The sequence below is a fragment of the Ascaphus truei genome, chromosome 7 (genome assembly GCF_040206685.1).
Source record: "Ascaphus truei isolate aAscTru1 chromosome 7, aAscTru1.hap1, whole genome shotgun sequence".
NCBI classification, from domain to species: Eukaryota; Metazoa; Chordata; class Amphibia; order Anura; family Ascaphidae; genus Ascaphus; species Ascaphus truei.
In genome coordinates this window covers 28,071,853-28,091,849 of record NC_134489.1, presented here as the reverse complement: position 1 = coordinate 28,091,849, position 19,997 = coordinate 28,071,853, and the positions used below count along the sequence as shown (strand labels likewise).

The window sequence follows — 19,997 nt, the reverse complement described above, 5'->3', positions numbered from 1 at the left end:
GGTTTCTGCTGCATTATATAATTGGGCAGAAAACTTCCCAGAGCCGGTTATATGTGTGATTAGTTTGTCTGTAATATGGGCAGAAGCAAATGCAGTGTATTATGGGGTTATATATGTAATTACTGAGCTGCAGTGATCAGGAGATAGAAACACATTGATTCAGCTCCCAGGTCAGGCAGTGTCTGGGTTAATGTCTCCTGCAGTGATGTGCCAAGGGTTAATATAACTGACAGTGCATATACAGTGCGTATATATGGATAGTGTGTGTGCATTTATAATGGGCATATATGGATAGTGTGTGTGCATTTATAATGGGTATATATAGATAGTGTGTGCATTTATATTGGGTATATATGGATAGTGTGTGTGTGTGCATTTATATTGGGTATGGATAGTGTGTGCATTTATATTGGGTATATATGGATAGTGTATGCATTTATATTGGGTATATATGGATAGTGTGTGTGTGCTTTTATATTGGGTATATATGGATAGTGTGTGTGTGCTTTTATATTGGGTATATATTTATAGTGTGTGTGTGCATTTATATTGGGTATATATGGATAGTGTGTGTGTGCATTTATATTGGGTATATATGGATAGTGTGTGTGTGCATTTATATTGGGTATGGATAGTGTGTGCATTTATATTGGGTATATATGGATAGTGTGTGTGTGCTTTTATATTGGGTATATATGGATAGTGTGTGTGTGCTTTTATATTGGGTATATATGGATAGTGTGTGTGTGTGCATTTATATTGGGTATGGATAGTGTGTGTGTGCATTTATATATGGATGGATAGTGTGTGTGCATTTATATTGGGTATATATGGATAGTGTGTGTGTGTGCTTTTATATTGGGTATATATGGATAGTGTGTGTGTGCTTTTATATTGGGTATATATGGATAGTGTGTGTGTGTGCTTTTATATTGGGTATATATGGATAGTGTGTGTGTGCATTTATATTGGGTATATATGGATAGTGTGTGTGTGCATTTATATTGGGTATATATGGATAGTATGTGTGCATTTATATTGGGTATATATGGATAGTGTGTGTGTGTGTGTGTGCATTTATAATGGACATATATGGATGGTGTGTGGGTGCATTTATAATGGGTATATATGGATAGTGTGTGTGTGCATTTATATTGGGTATATATGGATAGTGTGTGTGTGCATTTATATTGGGTATATATGGATTGTGTGTGTGCACATTTATATTGGGCAAATATGGATAGTATGTGCATTTATAGTGGGTATATATGGATAGTGTGTATGCATGTATATTGGGTATATATGGATACAGTAGTGTGTGCATTTATATTGGGTATATATTGATATAGGGGCACTGTCCCATGCCCCTGAGAATTCCACCTTTAAATTCCAAAAAGGCTTATCTGTCGCCCATATAAATATCCGGAGCCTGCTGCCCAAACTGGACGAACTAAGGGCATGGTGCCTTATGCATAAACCCAAAGCCATCATTCTTACAGAAACATGGCTATCCCTTAAAACCCCTGATGCAAATATCGCCATTCAGGGATACTCCATTTCTAGGAGAGATAGGTCAAAGAGAGGAGGAGGGGTGTTATTTTATATTGCAGACACCTTACAATTTACACTGTTAAATTGCCCATCAAGCCCACCCTCCTTTGAAATTCTAGTTGGCAAAATCTGCCTCCCCTTTTCTAAGCCCATCTTGCTTGCTGGCATCTACCGCTCCTCTACAATCCCTGACTGATATCACCCAATTTCTTGGCTCCATTTCCTCTCTGAATGAGAAGAGTGAGCTGCTAGTTCTTGGGGATTTCAACTTCAATTGGCTTGACCCTAAAAACCACAAAATCCAGATACAACTCAAGTCACTTAACCTATCGCAACTCATTTCCCAACCCACACGGATAAACCTGAAATCGCACAACCATTCCTTGCTAGACTGGATTCTCTCCTCAAACCCCAGCAGAATCCAATCCTCTGGCATCCTTCCTGACATTTTCAGTGACCATGCAATAGTGTACTGTGTAAGGAAAATTAAACCGCCCCAATCAAGCCTTAAAGTTCTCCTCACTAGAACATTTAAAAACTTTAACCCACAACAGTTTCTGAATGACCTTACCAACTGCCCATGGCACAGAATCGATTTAATTCCCGACCCTGATTCTGCACTCGACTATTTCCAATCCGAGTTCTTAAAACTCTGTGATACCCATGCTCCACTACGCAAAATAAGGGTACGAGGGGCCCACCTTCCATGGGTTACAACTGACCTTATTGCACTCTACCAGCTCAGGGATACCTTGTGGAAAAGCTACAAAGTAACTGGCACTACCAAGGATCTCAATCACTACAGATGCATGCGGAACATGTGCACAAGGCAAACAAGGCATGCAAAAGCACAATATTACTCTGACAATCTCCACCAAAATACAACAAACCCAGCTAACTTCTGGAAGGTTATCAACAATATATTCCAGCCTCCTAACCATCAACAACCAAGTAATATCACTAAGGGGGATATTACTCTGACAAACCCCACTGACATTGCAAATGCATTCAATGATTACTTTGTGGGGTGTGCCACTAACTTATTAGCAAAACGCAGCCCAAACCACAAACCTGAATCTCATCCTGGGAGTACCCCTATAGTCCCACCCCCTCCCAACACTGCCCACAATTTTCAATTTGGCCTAGTAACTGAAGAGGAGATTATACAAGCGCTCCTCAAACTAAAACTAAGCAGCCAATGTGGACCTGACTTACTGCAATCTAAGTTCCTAAGACTTGGTGCCCCAGCCATTGCCAAACCAATTGCTTCCATAGTCAACTCTATCCTGTCTGCAGGCCATATCCCTAAGACATGGAAAACTGCCAGAGTTGTCCCAATCTTCAAAAGTGGGGACAAAAACACTGTCTCAAACTACAGGCCAATCTCACTTCTCCCAATTCTATCCAAAGTCATGGAAAAATGTGCCCACTCCCAATTAATCGACTTCTATACCAAGACAAATTTCCATAGCCAATTCCAATCTGGGTTTCGTCCCAAACACTCCACCGTAACTACCCTGCTAAAAGTTTGCAATGAAATCCATTGTGGAATGGAACGGGGAAAACTCACTGGTGCAGTATTCCTAGATTTTGCAAAGGCTTTTGACACAGTTGATCATGCTATCCTGCTTAACAAACTCCAGAGCTCTGGAATAGGGAAGCATGCTTTAAACTGGTTTCAGTCCTACCTATAAGGAAGATCCCAACATGTGTCCATCTCAGGCTCTAACTCCAACCCCCTGGATATCACCTGTGGTGTCCCGCAAGGCTCTGTTCTGGGGCCCCTACTCTTCTCAGTGTTCATTAATGATCTTCCCACAGCTTGTAAGGAAGCCTCAATACACATGTATGCAGACGACACAATCCTATATGCACACAGCCATAGCCTCTCTGACCTTCAACACATACTTCAGTCTGACTTTTTGAGACTCGTAAACTGGATTTCCCAAAACAAACTGTTTTTAAACACTGACAAGACTGTAACAATGGTGTTTTTGACCAAGACTACATTTTTAAAGCTTCCAGTGACTGAGCTCCTGATTGGAACCAACGCTAACACCACCCTAACCCCTGTCACTAGTTTTAAATACCTGGGCTTATGGTTTGACTCCCACTTAACATTCGGGATGCACATTGATACCCTGACAACCAAGACCTATGCCAAACTAGGGGTACTTTACAGGAACAAATCCTCCCTAAGTCTCCTGGTCAGAAAGCGTATCGCACAGCAGATGCTAATGCCAATTATTGACTATGGAGACATAGTATATGGCTCAGCACCTCAAACCCACCTTGGCAAACTTGACACCCTCTACAATTCAATTTGTCGTTTTGTTCTCCAATGCAACTACAACACACATCACTGCGATATGCTCAAAGAACTAGATTGGTCATCACTAGCGTCTAGGCGCAAAGTTCACCTTTCCTGTCTTACCTTTAAATTCTTCATGGGCAAGCTACCCAGCTACCTGAACAAGCTCCTCACCCCTACCACTTGCAGCACTTATCATCTGAGATCAGACTCCAAAAGACTGTTCATGGTCCCAAGGCTCAACAAAGTATCCGGACGTTCCTCCTTCTCCTACCGTGCACCCCAAAACTGGAACAACCTACCGGAGACTCTCACATCCACCACCAGTTTAAGTTCTTTCAAATCTAAGGCTGTCTCACACTTTAATCTGGTCTGTAACTGTTTCATACGCCCATAATATATATTTTCTTTAACTGTGCATGCAATGTCTTGTATATAATGTATACCTTGTTCATTTATGTAACTGTACTTGTAACCATGTATTATTTGTTTTACTCTGTGCCCAGGACATACTTGAAAACGAGAGGTAACTCTCAATGTATTACTTCCTGGTAAAATATTTTATAAATAAATAATAGTGTGTGTGCTTTTATATTGGGTATATATGGATATTGTGCATGGAGAATGTGCAAATTATTATTGATATTGGGTATGGATTTATATTGTGCGTTGCTGGATGTTTTAAAGAATATATGGAAACAGTAATATTTGAAACCTTGTATTCTTGTCTGTAAGAGTTGCTTAGTACAATGATAACATAGGTACAATATACAGATGTGCTGCCTTAAGACAGCTGTGTCAGTATAGTAATAATAATTTGAAAAACTTTTTCATATAGCGCTTTTCTCTCAATAGGTCTCAAATAGCTTCACAATTACAGTATAGCACACGCTACGCAGCACATAGAATTTTTACAGACCCAGTCCCTGCCCCAAAGAGCTTACAATCTAGGTTTTTGGTGCCTGAGGCACAGGGAGATAAAGTGACTCGCTCAAGGTCACAAGAAGCTGACACTGGGATTTGAGCCAGGTTTCCTTGATTCTAACTCAGTGTCATTTTAGAAATTAAGTCCCAAGTGGCTGCTGCCTCTACTCGCCCGGCATATATTGCCACTCGCCCCATGCAAGCAAACAAATGCTTATCTGCAAGGCTGCATTATACAAGCAAGATGCCATGTGCTTAGTATTTGATGGCGCTCAGGAGTCACCCCTTGTTACCTTGTTATTCTGATATTTAAATATACAGGCTTGATTGGTTGGATAGAAAAAACGGATGACAGAAGTTTATAATAATTACAGTAAACTGTTTCAGAGTTAATTCTTCAGTCAAAAAAATGAGAGCGTATAATATGCAGATGTTGTCATGTAGTTAAGGGACAAGCCTGTGAAGTGGAAAATGTTTGAAGACTAGCTCTGTACACAGGTAAAATCTATCTGCTATACTGTCGATTTGTAAACTCCTTGGATTAGGATTCTTTTTAGCTATGCACAGTGCAGCACACATTAGTCACTGTTTCAATACAAATGACTGATTATAATATAGTTACCAATTGTTGGGTTTTACTTTTTAAGGTTAGTGTTCATAATAAACAAAACAAAAAATAATTCAATTGTGTTGGTAATTTAAGAATATCTTATTCCGAGTATTTGTGCGTGGAGGTATAGAATGCCCGTTTTATAGTACAGGATATCTTTTCATCAAACTGAATAATGTCTCCATTGACGTGAGCAGACGGTCACAACATGGATCCTGAGATTATACCAAAGACGGAGAGAGAAGAGGAGCCGTGTGTAATGAGTGACCAGGAAACTCGGGAGAAGGACGACGTCCCTGCAGATACCAGCACAGGTGAGTAATGAATAGAACCTCGGAGAGAAACCGCTCAGTGGCGTGAGTGTGTAGGAGTAGGTACAGTACAACAACCATTGAGGGGGAAAAAAAATTCTACTGACTTCAGTAGTGCTCCAACTTTCCTCTTACCTGTTCAACAGTACAACAACCAAACTGGATCAGCACTCAAAAATAATAATAATAATGAAGGACTTCCATTTACTTTTGGTCTCACCAAGTTTCTTCTATAATGTCAATCAAAAAAGCAGCAATACAGAAAATATCAGCACACAACAGGGAGAAGAAATGTCAGCAATGTCAAGCCTGACATTGAAACGTTACTTTACTGTGTGCATATAACGTGTCTGCTGACATTTCCTCTCCCTGTGTGTGCTGATTTTTTTTCTGTATTGCTGATTTTTTTTTTTTTGGATTAAAGAAGAAACTTGGCGAGTGTTGATCCAGTTTGTTTTTTGTATAGTTGTATGCATCGTGAGGTGTGGATGATACCACCTCAAGCTGAATTGTGTAGGGCGTGTTATATGGTCATCGATGCTGTGCGTGTGCGTTTAGTTGCTAGGGTTCAAGCGGTGACGCACGCGGTTAGGGGGCGTGACTCTGACATCACAGTGTTAGGCCGCGTTGCAATCGGTTTGCGGCGTGGCAGCAGCACGAAAATACAATTTTATTGTATTTTCCCTGGTCTGCTGCACCACCGCTCACAGCCGTGCGCGCGCGCGTCTGAAGTATAGCAACTGCGGGCTCATACCCTGCAATTATAAGTGACGCGCGGGCGCAAGGTAGCGCACGTGCACGCATTTTATTACACGCCTTAGACAGGGTGAGTGCAACTGTAGTTCATTCCATTTTTTGGGGGGGGGGGTGGGAGTAGGTACAGTAAATATGAACGGTTTAGTTGATCAGTTGTATGGATACCCTTGATTTATACGTGCAGTAATGTCAGTGCAATTGATCCTTTTTATGATAAGGGGCTCATAAAAATCAGGAGCTATGTCGGCACCTTTGGTATATGGCAATCAGGACATGGACAACCTTGCAATACCACCAAAAAGATGTAAAATAAATAAATAAATCAGGAAATACTGGTCTTCAACACACAAAGCTTGGAGTAGAGAAGGGAATCATTGAAAGGAGAGCAGGTTTGAAACTTTCAAACACATAATGGTTTTTGTTTTTTTAATAAGATACAAGAGGGAAACCTATTTCCGAACAAGAGACCGTGAGCTGGAGGTTGGAAGGCTCAGGGGAAATGTAAGGAAGTTCTTCTTTATGGAAAGGGTGGTGAGTCAGTGGAATAACCTCCCAACAGAGGTTGTAACGAATTAGGCTGCGCTTATAGTGCCTGGCGATGCGACGGCGCTCCAAAACAAATCCATTTAATCTGTCGCATGCGCTTATAGTAAGTGCGACGGAGCGACCAAAAATTTGGAAGCCAGTGAAATTTGATTTTTTTTTTTTGACGTGAAACTTCTTTAGTGGCACCTCATCCCTAATGGGACAAAAATGGATTGTAGGGGCAGAAAATGAAACGGATGTGACGTCAAAGTGCTGACGTCAAAGTGCTGACGTCACAGTGCTGGCAGATGAGGCCGGGCTTTGTTCTGGCAAATCACATGTGGCGGCGGCGGCGATAGCCGCCGGCGCCGCTCCTAATAGGCACCGCTCCCCCCACACGGCCGATGACATACGCCGCTCCTAACAGCCACCATTCCAACCATTCCCCCCACACCGTTCCCCGCCCGCTGCCCGCGCCTGCTGACATCTAACTGCCGCCGCATCCCCCACACAGCCGCTGACATGCAGCGGCGCCGCTCTCCCTCACCCGCTCCTCCACACCGGCAGACGTCCTCCTCAACGCATGCGCAGAGGCTCTGTCCATAGCCATGTTGTGGATGGCAGGTTTCGTGTGTGTGGTGTGGTTGGCAGAGGGCGCTGCTGCGAGGCAACCGGTGATTGGCTGTCACGTCTCGCCACTGACGATTGGTTGAGGGGCTGTCAGTCAGTTATGGGGTCCCTTAATTCCCCTCATCCGGCATGGGCTCTGCGGTGCTGCCCGCCGTGGAGCATGCTGCCGTGGTGGGATAGCTATCTGAGGCCGAGGCTCCACCCCCTGCCCTGTCGCTCCTGCTTTGGTAACGGGAGGAGGGGGTAATGGGACCACGTGTCGCCGGGGGGGCTGGGAGTCCGCAGCTCCGTGTCTGCAGCTAAGCCGGGGGTAGTGGGAGTCGGGAGGAGGGGGGTAACGGGACCACCGTGTCGCCGGGTGGGGGGCTGGGAGTCCGCAGCTCCGTGTCCGCAGCTCCGCCTGGGGAAGTGGGAGGGGGGGAGGAGGAGGGGTGGGGGGCACAACACAGAGAGACATTCACACAACACAGAGAGAGAGAGACACACACTGACTGACACACACACACTGACTGACACACACAAACACACTGACTGACACACAAACACACTGACTGACACACACACACACTGACTCACACTCACACACTGACTCACACTCACACACTGACTCACACTCACACACTCACACACTGACTCACACATGCGCACACACACACTGACTGGCACGCGCACACACACACTGACTGGCACGCGCACACACACACTGACTGACACACGCGCACACACACACTGACTGACACACGCGCACACACTGACTGACACACGCGCACACACACACACACACACTGACTGGCACGCGCACACACACACTGACTGACACACGCGCACACACACACTGACTGACACACGCGCACACACACGCTGACTGACACACACGCACACACACGCTGACTAACACACGCGCACACACGCTGACTGAAACACGCGCACACACTCTGACTGAAACACACGCACACACGCTGACTGACACACACACACGCACACACGCTGACTGACACACACGCACACACACTGACTGACACAAACACGAACACACACTGACTGACACAAACACGCACACACACTGACTGACACACACGCTGACTGACACACACGCACGCTGACCGACACAGAGAGACATTCACACAACACAGAGAGAGAGACATACACTGACTGACTCACACACACACACACACACGCACACACTGACTGACACACACGCACACACTGACTGACACACACACGCACACACTGACTGACACACACGCACACACTGACTGACACACATGCACACACTGACTGACACACATGCACACACTGACTGACACACACGCACATACATACTCACTGACTGACACATACATTGACTGACACGTGTGCCGAGCACGCGCGTTATAAGTCAATTTCTGCGACAAAAGTCAAAGAAGTTTCACTTACTATGCGCGTGCACAGCACACACAGCTTTTTTTTTTTTTTTTTTTTTTTTAAAGAGACAGTCGTGACTGTCTCTAAACCAATCACAGACCGCTGCCCTCCTCGGTGATGTCACTGGCCATGTGGCCAGCGACGTCGCTTAAAACTAAAGTTTAACTTTCGCCAGTGGCAACGGGTGATGTCATCGGTCGCGTCGCCGTCGCTATAAACGCGACCTAATACAGTAAAGGGATTAAAAAAAACGTGACTTAGGTTTTATAACAGATAGGAAAATGGGAAGATTAGGTGGGCCAAGCGGTTCTCACCTGCAGTCATACTATACGTTTCTATGTTAAAAGGTGCAAAGGCATATGGCGGAACAGAAAATAACTTGGGTCCAGTGTCACATCCCCTCTGGCCTCACAAGTCCTCCTCCGGTTCTTCATTGTAGCTTGTGTTCAGAACGTGATCTCCCCTAGAAAAAGTAGCGGAAACTTTATAAGGTAGCTATTAGGTCATGGAGTCCCTGGAGTGCCAGACCCAATAACATAGTAACTATGTCTCAAGGGCACCCAAAGGGTTAAAAAATGCTCCTCCGCCAATCACAACTAAATTTATCAATCACAAATTCCAACTGGAAGAGCAATATAATGAAGGTTTGGAAGATGAAGATGTAAAGATCCCATGAGAACATTCATTCAAGTATTAAGAAAATGTTACCTGAAATCCTAGTGGAGAAATGGTATTTACTCCCCCACTTGTGAGCTCCTTATGTCTTTACTTCACAAATTCTCAGGTTCACAAATGACTTGTGAAAATAAACAAAATCCTACATGCAAATGTATTTGTATAAAGCGCTCCACTTAGTTCTGTGATGTGAGGCTTATTAAACTGTTCAAGGAAGAAAAAAAAAATCTTCATACTCCTTTTTTTTTCTCAGCAGATGGTGATTCTCTGAGGAGACAGGAGCCAAAAGAGTCGCCAGTTTTGACGGAAGACAATATTCCCCAACCTTCCCATAGTAAAGGAAAGTGCAGGAAACTGGGCAAACGGCGATACTCTGCTAGAATCCTACCCGAGAAATCGACTCCATGTGCAGGACACGATCTCGCAGCTGATAATGTGTATTATCCAGAAGACAGTATAGAGACTCCTTATAAATGTGATGACAATAGAAGTGAGAAGAGAACTACACGCAAAACAACACTGGAATCTAAATATAAATGCAGTCAAAGTATCAAAAACTCTTTGGACATATCGAAATTTACAATTCAATATACACCCTATAAGGTACAGAAAAAGTGTATATGCACCGACTGTGGCAGAAGCTTTATTTCTAGTTCACATCTTATTATACACCAGAGGTCCCACACTGGAGAAAAGCCATATTTATGTACCAGATGTGGTAAAAGCTTTGTTAGAAAATCCTCTCTTGTAATACATGAGAGAATCCACACAGGCGAGAGGCCTTATACATGTACTGATTGTGGGAAAAGTTTTACTAGCAGTGCCACTCTTTCTACACACAAAAGAATCCACACGGGAGAGAGGCCATATGTATGCTGGGAATGTGGCAAGAGTTTTACTAGTAACTCCTCTCTGTTTATACACAAAAGGACCCATACAGGAGAGAAGCCATATATATGTGTTGAATGTGGGAAAAACTTTTCTTGCCCCTCTGCTCTTGTTATACATAAGAGATCCCACACAGGAGAGAAGCCGTATACATGTACTCATTGTGGGAAAAGCTTTGCTGACAACTCAAGACTTGTTAAACACCAGGCAGCTCACACAGGAGCATGGGCATATCTATGCACTGTGTGTGGGAAAGGGTTTACTTGTTACTCAAATCTTAATGTGCACCAGAGATCACACACAGGAGAGCGGCCGTACGAATGCAATAAATGTGATAAGAAGTTTGCTCACACTAGAGATCTTGTTAGACACCAGACAACCCACACAGGAGAGAGGCCATATGCATGTTCTGAATGTGGCAAGAGATTTACACGCAAGGGACATCTTACTACACACTTGAAAATTCACACAAGAGAAAAGCCAAGTGTATGTACTGAATGAAGAATTAATCTGAAGAGACTTGTGAGGTCTTCAAAACTTCGCACAATTACGACTGACGAACTTTCATAATGGTCCATTGAAAAGTATCATAATCTGCTACAAATGTAAACGGTTATAACTGGAAGGAACATGGAAGGGAACTTCCAGAACTAATGACTCAAGACTTTTACGGAATCAGGAAGCTACGATTTAAACTTGGGAAAAAAAACCCATATATATTTCTGCTAGTTGTGGAAAATGTATTTTTTCTTCGCTGGTGTGTTATTGTGCAGGGACAACACATAAAATACGTCTTGCATAGAGTGAGGGTGAGAAAAGTAATTGCTTGCATTATATTACCAAACATCCCCCTGGTATAAAGGGGCCAATATGTTAAAGGAGCCACCCTAACTAACAAACTTCAATTTTGTCTGTTTTTTACAGGATTGGAACTGGGGCGTCCTCCAGAGCTGAAACGCACTATTTTCAGCCTCGGGGACCCGACATACTGGTGAAGTTACCTGTATTACGTCCTGGTTTTTGAAGGGGCTTTAAATGGCCATTCAGTAGGAAGCCACAACTGATGATGATGTTGCAGCTTTCTATTGTTTGGAGATTTGGCAGCCATTTTGTTTCCCTTCAGGGAGATGTAACTTCACCCGTAAGTATCTCGTAAACCAAAGAGATGGACGGGTTTTCCTGAGGTAAAAATAGGGATGCTAAAAATGAGGGCTAAAAAAAAAGAGGAAGTGCTCCTTTAAGTGTGAATTTGCCTAAAAAAAGACACTAACCTATGTTTTAAACATGTTTCTTATAACCAATATATCCAGCTATAAATCCTCTATTCTCTTCTCTCACTGGCTTCCAATTTTGGGGAGTGGTGAGGTTGAGGGGTAGCAAGAGTTTCAGGGCACATACAATATACTACAATGGATTTTAAACCAGGGGTGCTCAACTCCAGTCCTCAAGAGCCACCAACAGGTCAGGTTTCCAGGATGTCCCAGCATCAGCACAGGTGGCTCAGTCTTTGACTGAGCCACTGATTTATCCACTTGTGCTGAAGCAGGGATATCCTGAACACCTGACCGGTTGGTGGCTCTTGAGGACTGAGGAGCCCACCCCTGGTTTAGATCTAAGACAGAAACGTCTTATTTACCCGTGGAAACAATCTCTTAAAAAATTTTTTAACAAAACTTCCTGGCAAACAGAGCTGTGTCATATGTTAGAAAGAGTTCTAATAAATGCAGAGATAACAACCTCCCCAAGCATCTAAATCGGTGAGATTTGAAGGTTTAGGGGACAATAAATGTCATTGTAATGAAAAAGTATTCTTTTATTTTTATATATCTGTGAGACGCCACTGAAGTTTATGACGCAGCTGATGCTAAACGTCAGGGAGACTGAATTGAAACCAGTCAGAGCTGAGAAGTCCTATAGATGAGCAACTTTATCCAACATGCAGAACTATGGTCCAAGATAATCTGACGAGAGTGTTACATCGTTAACTAAAACTACAATATGTATTCCTATTATAAACATGTACGGTTTTAGCTATTAATAGGTTTGTGCCCGTCTTGCAGATTAGAACTAGAGCTCATCATTTTTTTAAAAATTGTTTTAAAATGGCAACCCCAATCAGAAATGTATTTGCTTCTCCATTCATGGTATAATGCAGCTTTGATCTTTTAGGAACAACCCATTTTTATTATTTTTTGAGAATGAAGTTTATTGTTGGATTCTTTGGTTCCTACAGGTTAATCCCTGATGGTCATTTTAACCATCATTTGAGACCCTTCCCTTTTTTTTTAAGGGCTAATATCTCAAGAAGAGAAAATGACATTGAAAACGAGGTTAGAGGTGAGGTTTTTCTGCGCGTTTCGTCACCATATTGTACAATACCGTGTCTGATTTTCACCTGTCTAGTTTTTCTCCCTGCTGGCTGATTTACAAACAGTGTATTTTATTCCTGAGACACAAACCTGATACTTCATTTAAAATAGCCGATGTTGTAAAGTATATTTTAAATATATTTAAAATATGTAATGGTGACCACATCACAGAGCCTGTTTCCCTGTAGCACTGTAACTTTTTTAAAAAGACTCTACATATGGGGGGGTTGGTTCATGAAACTCTGATAATAGGTATCAGAACTTGATCAGTGTTGACTGCTGTTTAAGTCACTGGCAGATGATACAGAATGCGCTCTGATGCTCTTTGGAGCTCGGTGAATTCCCACCTATGATCCTTTTCATTCTCCTGCTGACAGCAGCCACAGTGTGATGCAAAGGTTGGCTCCTGCTCAGCCCTTAGCAGCAATTCCCTGTTTTCCTGCCCCTTCCTCACTGCTTCAGTATCTGTATCATTTTCTTCTGTAAGAAACATTGGTTCATTTTCATGTAACTTTTTTTTTTTTTTGGCATATTTTCTCTGTTCTTTTTCAATTATTGGTGCATTTCCTGTTGTCAATAAATCCTGTATGCATTTCATTGCCATAATGTTATTCATCGCGCAGCATGTCACGGGGAGCAACTGCGGGTTTGAGTCCAGTAACTGGGACAGGCTAGCAGGTGGGTAGTGCTGGTCAGGGCTTGCGGCAAACGGGTAGCAATGGTCAGTAAACAGGTAGAGGTCAGGGCTGGAGAGAGGCTAGCATAGGTAAACGGCAAAAGAAGCAAGAACCCACTAATAGCACTCAATACCCACAATAAAGTAATATGATAATATTAAAAATAATCTTTAATGCCAAACTGATTAAAATAATGGGTGTTAAAATAGAGAAAGCGTTTCAATCGCGAAACGCGCGCGTCGGCATCTGTCACGTGCACGCGCGCAGTCAGTATTGACGTGGCAGCCTTCCAAGTTGCAGAGCCAACAGCTGTCAGACTGAACACGTGTACTCCCTTCGATACTGGGCAGGAGTTTTTGTGGTGACTCGGCAGCGTATTGTGAGGGTAGGGCTGTCTGGTTCTCCCTATATACAGTTTGATTTAGTGGCACTAGCATCTCTGACGGTGGTAGCACATTCATGAATATGTGCAAAGGTATACTTACAGCCACACCGTCTATAGGGGTCTAGTAGCCACTGTACTTATGCTCTGTGCATGATAGCTAGCTCTTCAGCATCAGGAGTGCATTAGCTGTTTATAGGTGAATATATGGCAATATAATTAGTGGGTTGTTTGATTCATTAACGTTACTGTAGCAGTATAGCATATGTTAGGAGAACACACATAGAGAAGTGTGCAGAAATTTATTGCTATGTACTGAGGTACCCCTATCTGCTTTTTATTATCCACCCACTCCACCCATACATCACCTTGGGACTTGTCTATTATAAGACAGGGTTTCTTTGCAGCCCCTCCCCACCCTTTGCCTATACCTAACCACCACTATTAGGGAATACTGCATATCAGTTCTCTTGGAACGTTTGATCTAATCCACCTCAAATTGTTCCTCTATTAGGTTAACCCAGAGTGTCACATACACTCATCCTAGGGTTAATATATATGTGTGTCATTTGTTTGTATTTTAACCCCCATTATTTTAATCAGTTTGGCATTAAAGATTATTTTTAATATCATATTACTTTATTGTGGGTATTGAGTGCTATTAGTGGGTTCTTGCTTCTTTTGCCGTTTACCTACTACGTCACACTTATTTATTATTCAGCTGAAGCGGGGTTCACCTTGACAGAACTTTTTTTGAGAGGCTAGCATAGTAAGGTCTGAAGGGGTCTGGTACACAGCAACAGCAAGGAACAGGAGGTGGCAGCGAGCTTGTCTACAGGGAAAATACAATAAACAGGTGAAGAGGAGGTTTAAATATGGCTGGCTGCTGATGAGGGACTGGTGCTGGTGATGAGGTCAACAGTAGCCTTCAGACAGTACTCTGCAGTGAACAGCAGTCCTAGTAGCAGACTGACAGAACTCCAGGCTAGCAGCGAGGGGACCAGTGTTCAAAATCCACCAGGGACACTTCTGACAGTCTGATTCTGGGATGTAGTAATGATGGTTTAGAATAACAACTGCACCCCTTTTATTCACTGGCTTGATAACAATATGTTTATCTTTTTTTTTATTTTTAACGTTTGTATTGCTCTTTTCTCCGGTGTTGTAAGGTTGCTGTTGTATCTGTGTTTAGGATTTCAGCATTGACTCTGATGGAAGGTTTTTTACAGTATGTAGGTGTTCAATTTTGAGTTAAGCCCAGAGGGAAGTGTGAAGTCAGAGGATTTGGGTATTTCTGCTTTATTATGGAAGTATTCCTTGACTCATAATCGGCGGAAGAATTCCTCTAGTTCTCCTCAGATTTATATTTTGTCAATATTTTGCTGGGGCAAAATGTAAGTCCTTTAGACAGTATTGTATTTTTTTGTTTTGTTTTTTTTAGCAGGGGTTAGATAGGTTTTGTAAGAGCTTTGTGTCTCAGTGTGTATTTCCTGTGCGGTTATTGTATCCTTTTTGCATTGTAATTGTATTACATTTTGGTTCACCAAGATCTCAAAGTAGTGAAACTGTAACGCAGTGCTCACCACAGACAAGACGGGACCGCGAGGCAGAGGTGGGGGTAGATATTAACGCCACCCACAGCTGTGAGTGCGTGTCTGTAAAGTAGGATTGTTGAGTTAGCCGGGTCAGGATTGGAGAGGTAGGGATGGTCGTAATACTTGCCAAAGTCGGGGTCGGAGAGTAGTGGAACGTTGCAGGTACTATAAACCATGGCCTGGATTGGAGAGTAGAGAGTAGTCGTGATACGTTGTCGGGGTTGGAAAGGTGCGGATCGTCGAGAGTAGCCGGGGTCCGGAGTAGAGAAGAGCGGAGTCCAATTAAAGGCCGGGGTCAGGAACGGAGAGCTAGGAACAACAAGACAAGACTTCGGAGGCAAGCAGCAGTGAACACTACGAAACATAGGTTTATGCTCAGCCAATGTGCCAGTGGCACAGCTGAGCATATAAAGGGAAGAACAGCCAATGAAGATGGAGCGGCGTGGGTGGAGTCCAGAGGCAGGCCGGAGAGGGAGGCATCAAGTCCCGAGCGGGATGCGCACTCCCCGCACGGCGGGCAGACCCTGGAGCAGAGGGAGCAGGACGGGCGGTGGGAGCGAGAGGAACGGAGCCCCCGGCAGCGGAATGAGGTAAGCGGGGAGCGCGCCAAGGGTGGTGTGACTCCCCGATCCTTACAGAAACTTGCCACTACGTACGGAGAATTGCAAGGTACATGATTTAACATGTGAACGCATCCGGCGCACAAACCTTTCTGCATAGGATGTACTTATCTGGGTAACGTATGTAGAAGTAATGATGACTCTTTTTCTAGCCCATTCCCACGTCTAGGGAGAACTGTGGGACTTACCTGGATGTTCAAAGCGCAAATAATGCGACAGTCCGAAAAAATAGCCCAATCGGTACTTGCTGTGTGCCCGTGAAGCCCGCAACTCGTCCCACTGTGCCTCTGAATGCCTGATTTTGAGAATGGAAGGTCGCTATTTAGTACCTAGTAGTATATGCGCATCATCGTGGCGCCCCCTTGCGGTACTATAATAGAATACAATGGTACATGTACAAATGTCACCTCAATAAATTACATTTAATACAAATTTATCTGCATACTGCATATACAAAGTGGAGAAAAATATATACGAACAGAGTACGCAGCATACACATTTCTAAATGTACGTTTGTATAATCATAAAGACATCAGAGGGCTACAATTTAACTATTATATATATATATATATATATATATATATATATATATATATATATATATATATATTATACTAGCTGAGAGACCCGGCGTTGCCCGGGATGTAAATGCGTAATAGGTAGTATTATTTATAAATCGTGGAACAATAGGTGACTGTTTGTTGTAAAGGTTGGATAATAATATTGAAAAGAAAGATGGAAGAAAATGTAATACGATGTTGTATAAAAATGGTTTATTGTAACCACACCACAGTACAATGTATATTTTGGTGCCATAAGTGATGTAAAAATCTGAGTCGTGTGTCCTGCTAGGGTGTGAGGCGGCGGGTGGCGCGTGGGTTGTGAGTGCTGTCTGTGAGTGGGGGTCCTGCTAGGGTGTGAGGCGGCGGGTGGCGCGTGGGTTGTGAGTGCTGTCTGTGAGTGGGGGTCCTGCAAGGGTGTGAGGCGGCGGGTGGCGCGTGGGTTGTGAGTGCTGTCTGTGAGTGGGGGTCCTGCTAGGGTGTGAGGCGGCGGCTGGCGCGTGGGTTGTGAGTGCTGTCTGTGAGTGGGGGTCCTGCTAGGGTGTGAGGCGGTGGGTCAGTGATGTCGGGGGGTAGGGGCGGGAGGCAGCAGGTGTGTGTGGCGGCAGGTATGTGTCGAGTGTGGCGGGTGTCTGTTGAGTGCGTGCAGCGGCTGTGAGGCGGTGGGTGAAAGGCAGAGGCGGCCGGAGTAAGGGCGGGTGAAAGGCAGAGGCGGGGGTGGGGAGGCGGTAAGGCGGGCATGAAGGCGAAGGGCGGCGGGAAGGGGAGGAGGGGGTGGAGGAGGGGGGCAAGGGGTGGAGGAGGGGGGAAGGGTTAGAGGAGGGGGGGGGAAGGGTTAGAGGAGGGGGGGGGAAGGGTTAGAGGAGGGGGGGGGAAGGGTTAGAGGAGGGGGGGGGAAGGGTTAGAGGAGGGGGGGGGAAGGGTTAGAGGAGGGGGGGGGAAGGGTTAGAGATGGGGGGGAAGGGTTAGAGGAGGGGGGGGGAAGGGTTAGAGGAGGGGGGGAAGGGTTAGAGATGGGGGGGAAGGGTTAGAGGAGGGAAGGGGGGGAAGGGTTAGAGGAGGGGGGGTAGGGTTTGAGGAGGGGGTTGAAGTGTGGGAGGGGGTGGGAGGGGAAAGGGTAAAAAGAGGTGGAGGGGGGGGGTGGAAAGGGGAGCGGAGGGGGGGTGAAGGGGAGCGGGGGGGGGTGAAGGGGAGCGGGGGGGGGGAAGGGGAGCGGGGGGGAAGGGGAGCGGGGGGGGGGAGGGGAGAAGTGGTGGGAAGGGGGAGGAGGGGGGAGGTGGTGGAAAGGGGGAGAAGGGGGGAGGTGGTGGGAAGGGGGAGGTGGTGGGAAGGGGGGAGGTGGTGGGAAGGAGGAGGAGGGGGAAGGTGGTGGAAAGGGAGAGGAAAGGGAGAGAAGGGGGGATGTGGTGGGAAGGGGGAGGAGGGGGAAGGTGGTGGGAAGGGGGAGGAGGGGGAAGGTGGTGGGAAGGGGGAGGAGGGGGGAGGTGGTGGGAAGGGGGAGGAGGGGGGAGGTGGTGGGAAGGGGGGGAAGGTGGTGGGAAGGGGGAGGAGGGGGGAGGTGGTGGGAAGGGGGGGGGAGGTGGTGGGAAGGGGGGGAGGTGGTGGGAAGGGGGAGGAGGGGGGAGGTGGTGGGAAGGGGGGGGGAGGTGGTGGGAAGGGGGGGGGAGGTGGTGGGAAGGGGGGGAGGTGGTGGGAAGGGGGGGAGGTGGTGGAAAGGGGGGGGGAGGGGTGAGGTGGTGGGAAGGGGGAGGAGGTGGGAAGGGGGAGGCGGTGGGAAGGCGGGGGGTGGGAGGCGGTGGGAAGGGGGGTGGGAGGCGGTGGGAAGGGGGGGAGGCGGTGGGAAGGGGGGGAGGGAGGCGGTGGGAAGGGGGGGGAGGCGGTGGGAAGGGGGGGTGGGAGGCGGTGGGAAGGGGGGGTGGGAGGCGGTGGGAAGGGGGGGTGGGAGGCGGTGGGAAGGGGGGGTGGGAGGCGGTGGGAAGGGGGGGTGGGAGGCGGTGGGAAGGGGGGGTGGGAGGTGGTGGGAAGGGGGGGTGGGAGGCGGTGTGAAGGGGGGTGGGAGGCGGTGGGAAGGGGGGGAGGGAGGCGGTGGGAAGGGGGGGAGGCGGTGGGAAGGGGGGGTGGGAGGCGGTGGGAAGGGGGGGTGGGAGGCGGTGGGAAGGGGGGAGGCGGTGGGAAGGGGGGGAGGCGGTGGGAAGGGGGGGGAGGCGGTGGGAAGGGGGGGGAGGCGGTGGGAAGGGGGGGGAGGCGGTGGGAAGGGGGGGGAGGCGGTGGGAAGGGGGAGGGGAGGCGGTGGGAAGGGGGGGGGAGGCGGTGGGAAGGGGGGGGAGGCGGTGGGAAGGGGGGGGGAGGCGGTGGGAAGGGGGGGGGGCGGTGGGAAGGGGGGGTGGAGGGGAGGTGAAGGGGGGCGGTGGGAAGGGGGGGTGAAGGGGGGGGGTGGAGGGGAGGTGAAGGGGGGGGGTGGAGGGGAGGTGGAGGGGGGGTGGAGGGGAGGTGGAGGGGGGGGGAGTGGAAGGGAGGGGGGTGGAAGGGAGGTGATGGGGGGGTGGAAGGGAGGGGAGGTGATGGGGGGGTGGAAGGGAGGGGAGGTGGAGGGAAGGTGAAGGGGGGGTGGAGGGGAGGTGAAGGGGGGGGAGGTAAATGGGGAGGTGAGGGGGGAGGTAAATGGGGAGGTGAAGGGGGGTGGAAGGGAGAAGTGGAGTGAGGGGAGGTGAAAGGGGGTGAGGGGAGGTGATGGGGGGTGAGGGGAGGTGATGGGGGGTGAGGGGTGGTGAAGGCCGCTCACTCACCCGTCCGTCAAGTCCCACGTGGATCTGAGGCGGGAGGCAGCGTGTTGTGGCCGCTCTCCCGCTGTGTCCCGGGCGCTCGCTCGCTCCCCCGCTGACTGTAGCGGCGCCGGGGGGGGGGGGGTATCGGGGAGACACTGACACTGGAGGGGAGGGGGGGTGGAGGGGAGGTGAAGGGGGGGTGGAGGGGAGGTGAAGGCCGCTCACTCACCCATCCGGCAGGTCCCACGTGGATCTGAGGCGGGAGGCAGCGTGTTGTGGCCGCTCCCCCGCTGTGTCCCGGGCGCCGCCATCTTGGGCACTCGGCGCCGCGAGGCAGCCTGCCTGGCCACTGGCTGTTCCCCCGCCGGGGAGGGGGTGAGTTGTAGCGCCGGTGAGGGGGGGGCATGTATATGTGTGGGGGGGGAGAGGTGGGAGATATAGAGG

At 47.3% G+C, this 19,997-nt stretch overlaps 1 protein-coding gene across 1 annotated transcript in view; it reads left to right on the top strand.

Annotated features, from left to right (window-relative positions):
* LOC142499931 (uncharacterized) overlaps positions 1 to 11,086 on the top strand; it is a 45,087-nt gene extending 34,001 nt beyond the window's left edge. The window contains exons 6-7 of the mRNA XM_075609986.1: positions 5,594 to 5,710; positions 9,951 to 11,086. Coding sequence (XP_075466101.1) covers positions 5,594 to 5,710; positions 9,951 to 11,086 — 1,253 coding nt within the window. The remainder of the gene's footprint in view (positions 1 to 5,593; positions 5,711 to 9,950) is intronic.
* Positions 11,087 to 19,997: the final 8,911 nt, after the last annotated feature.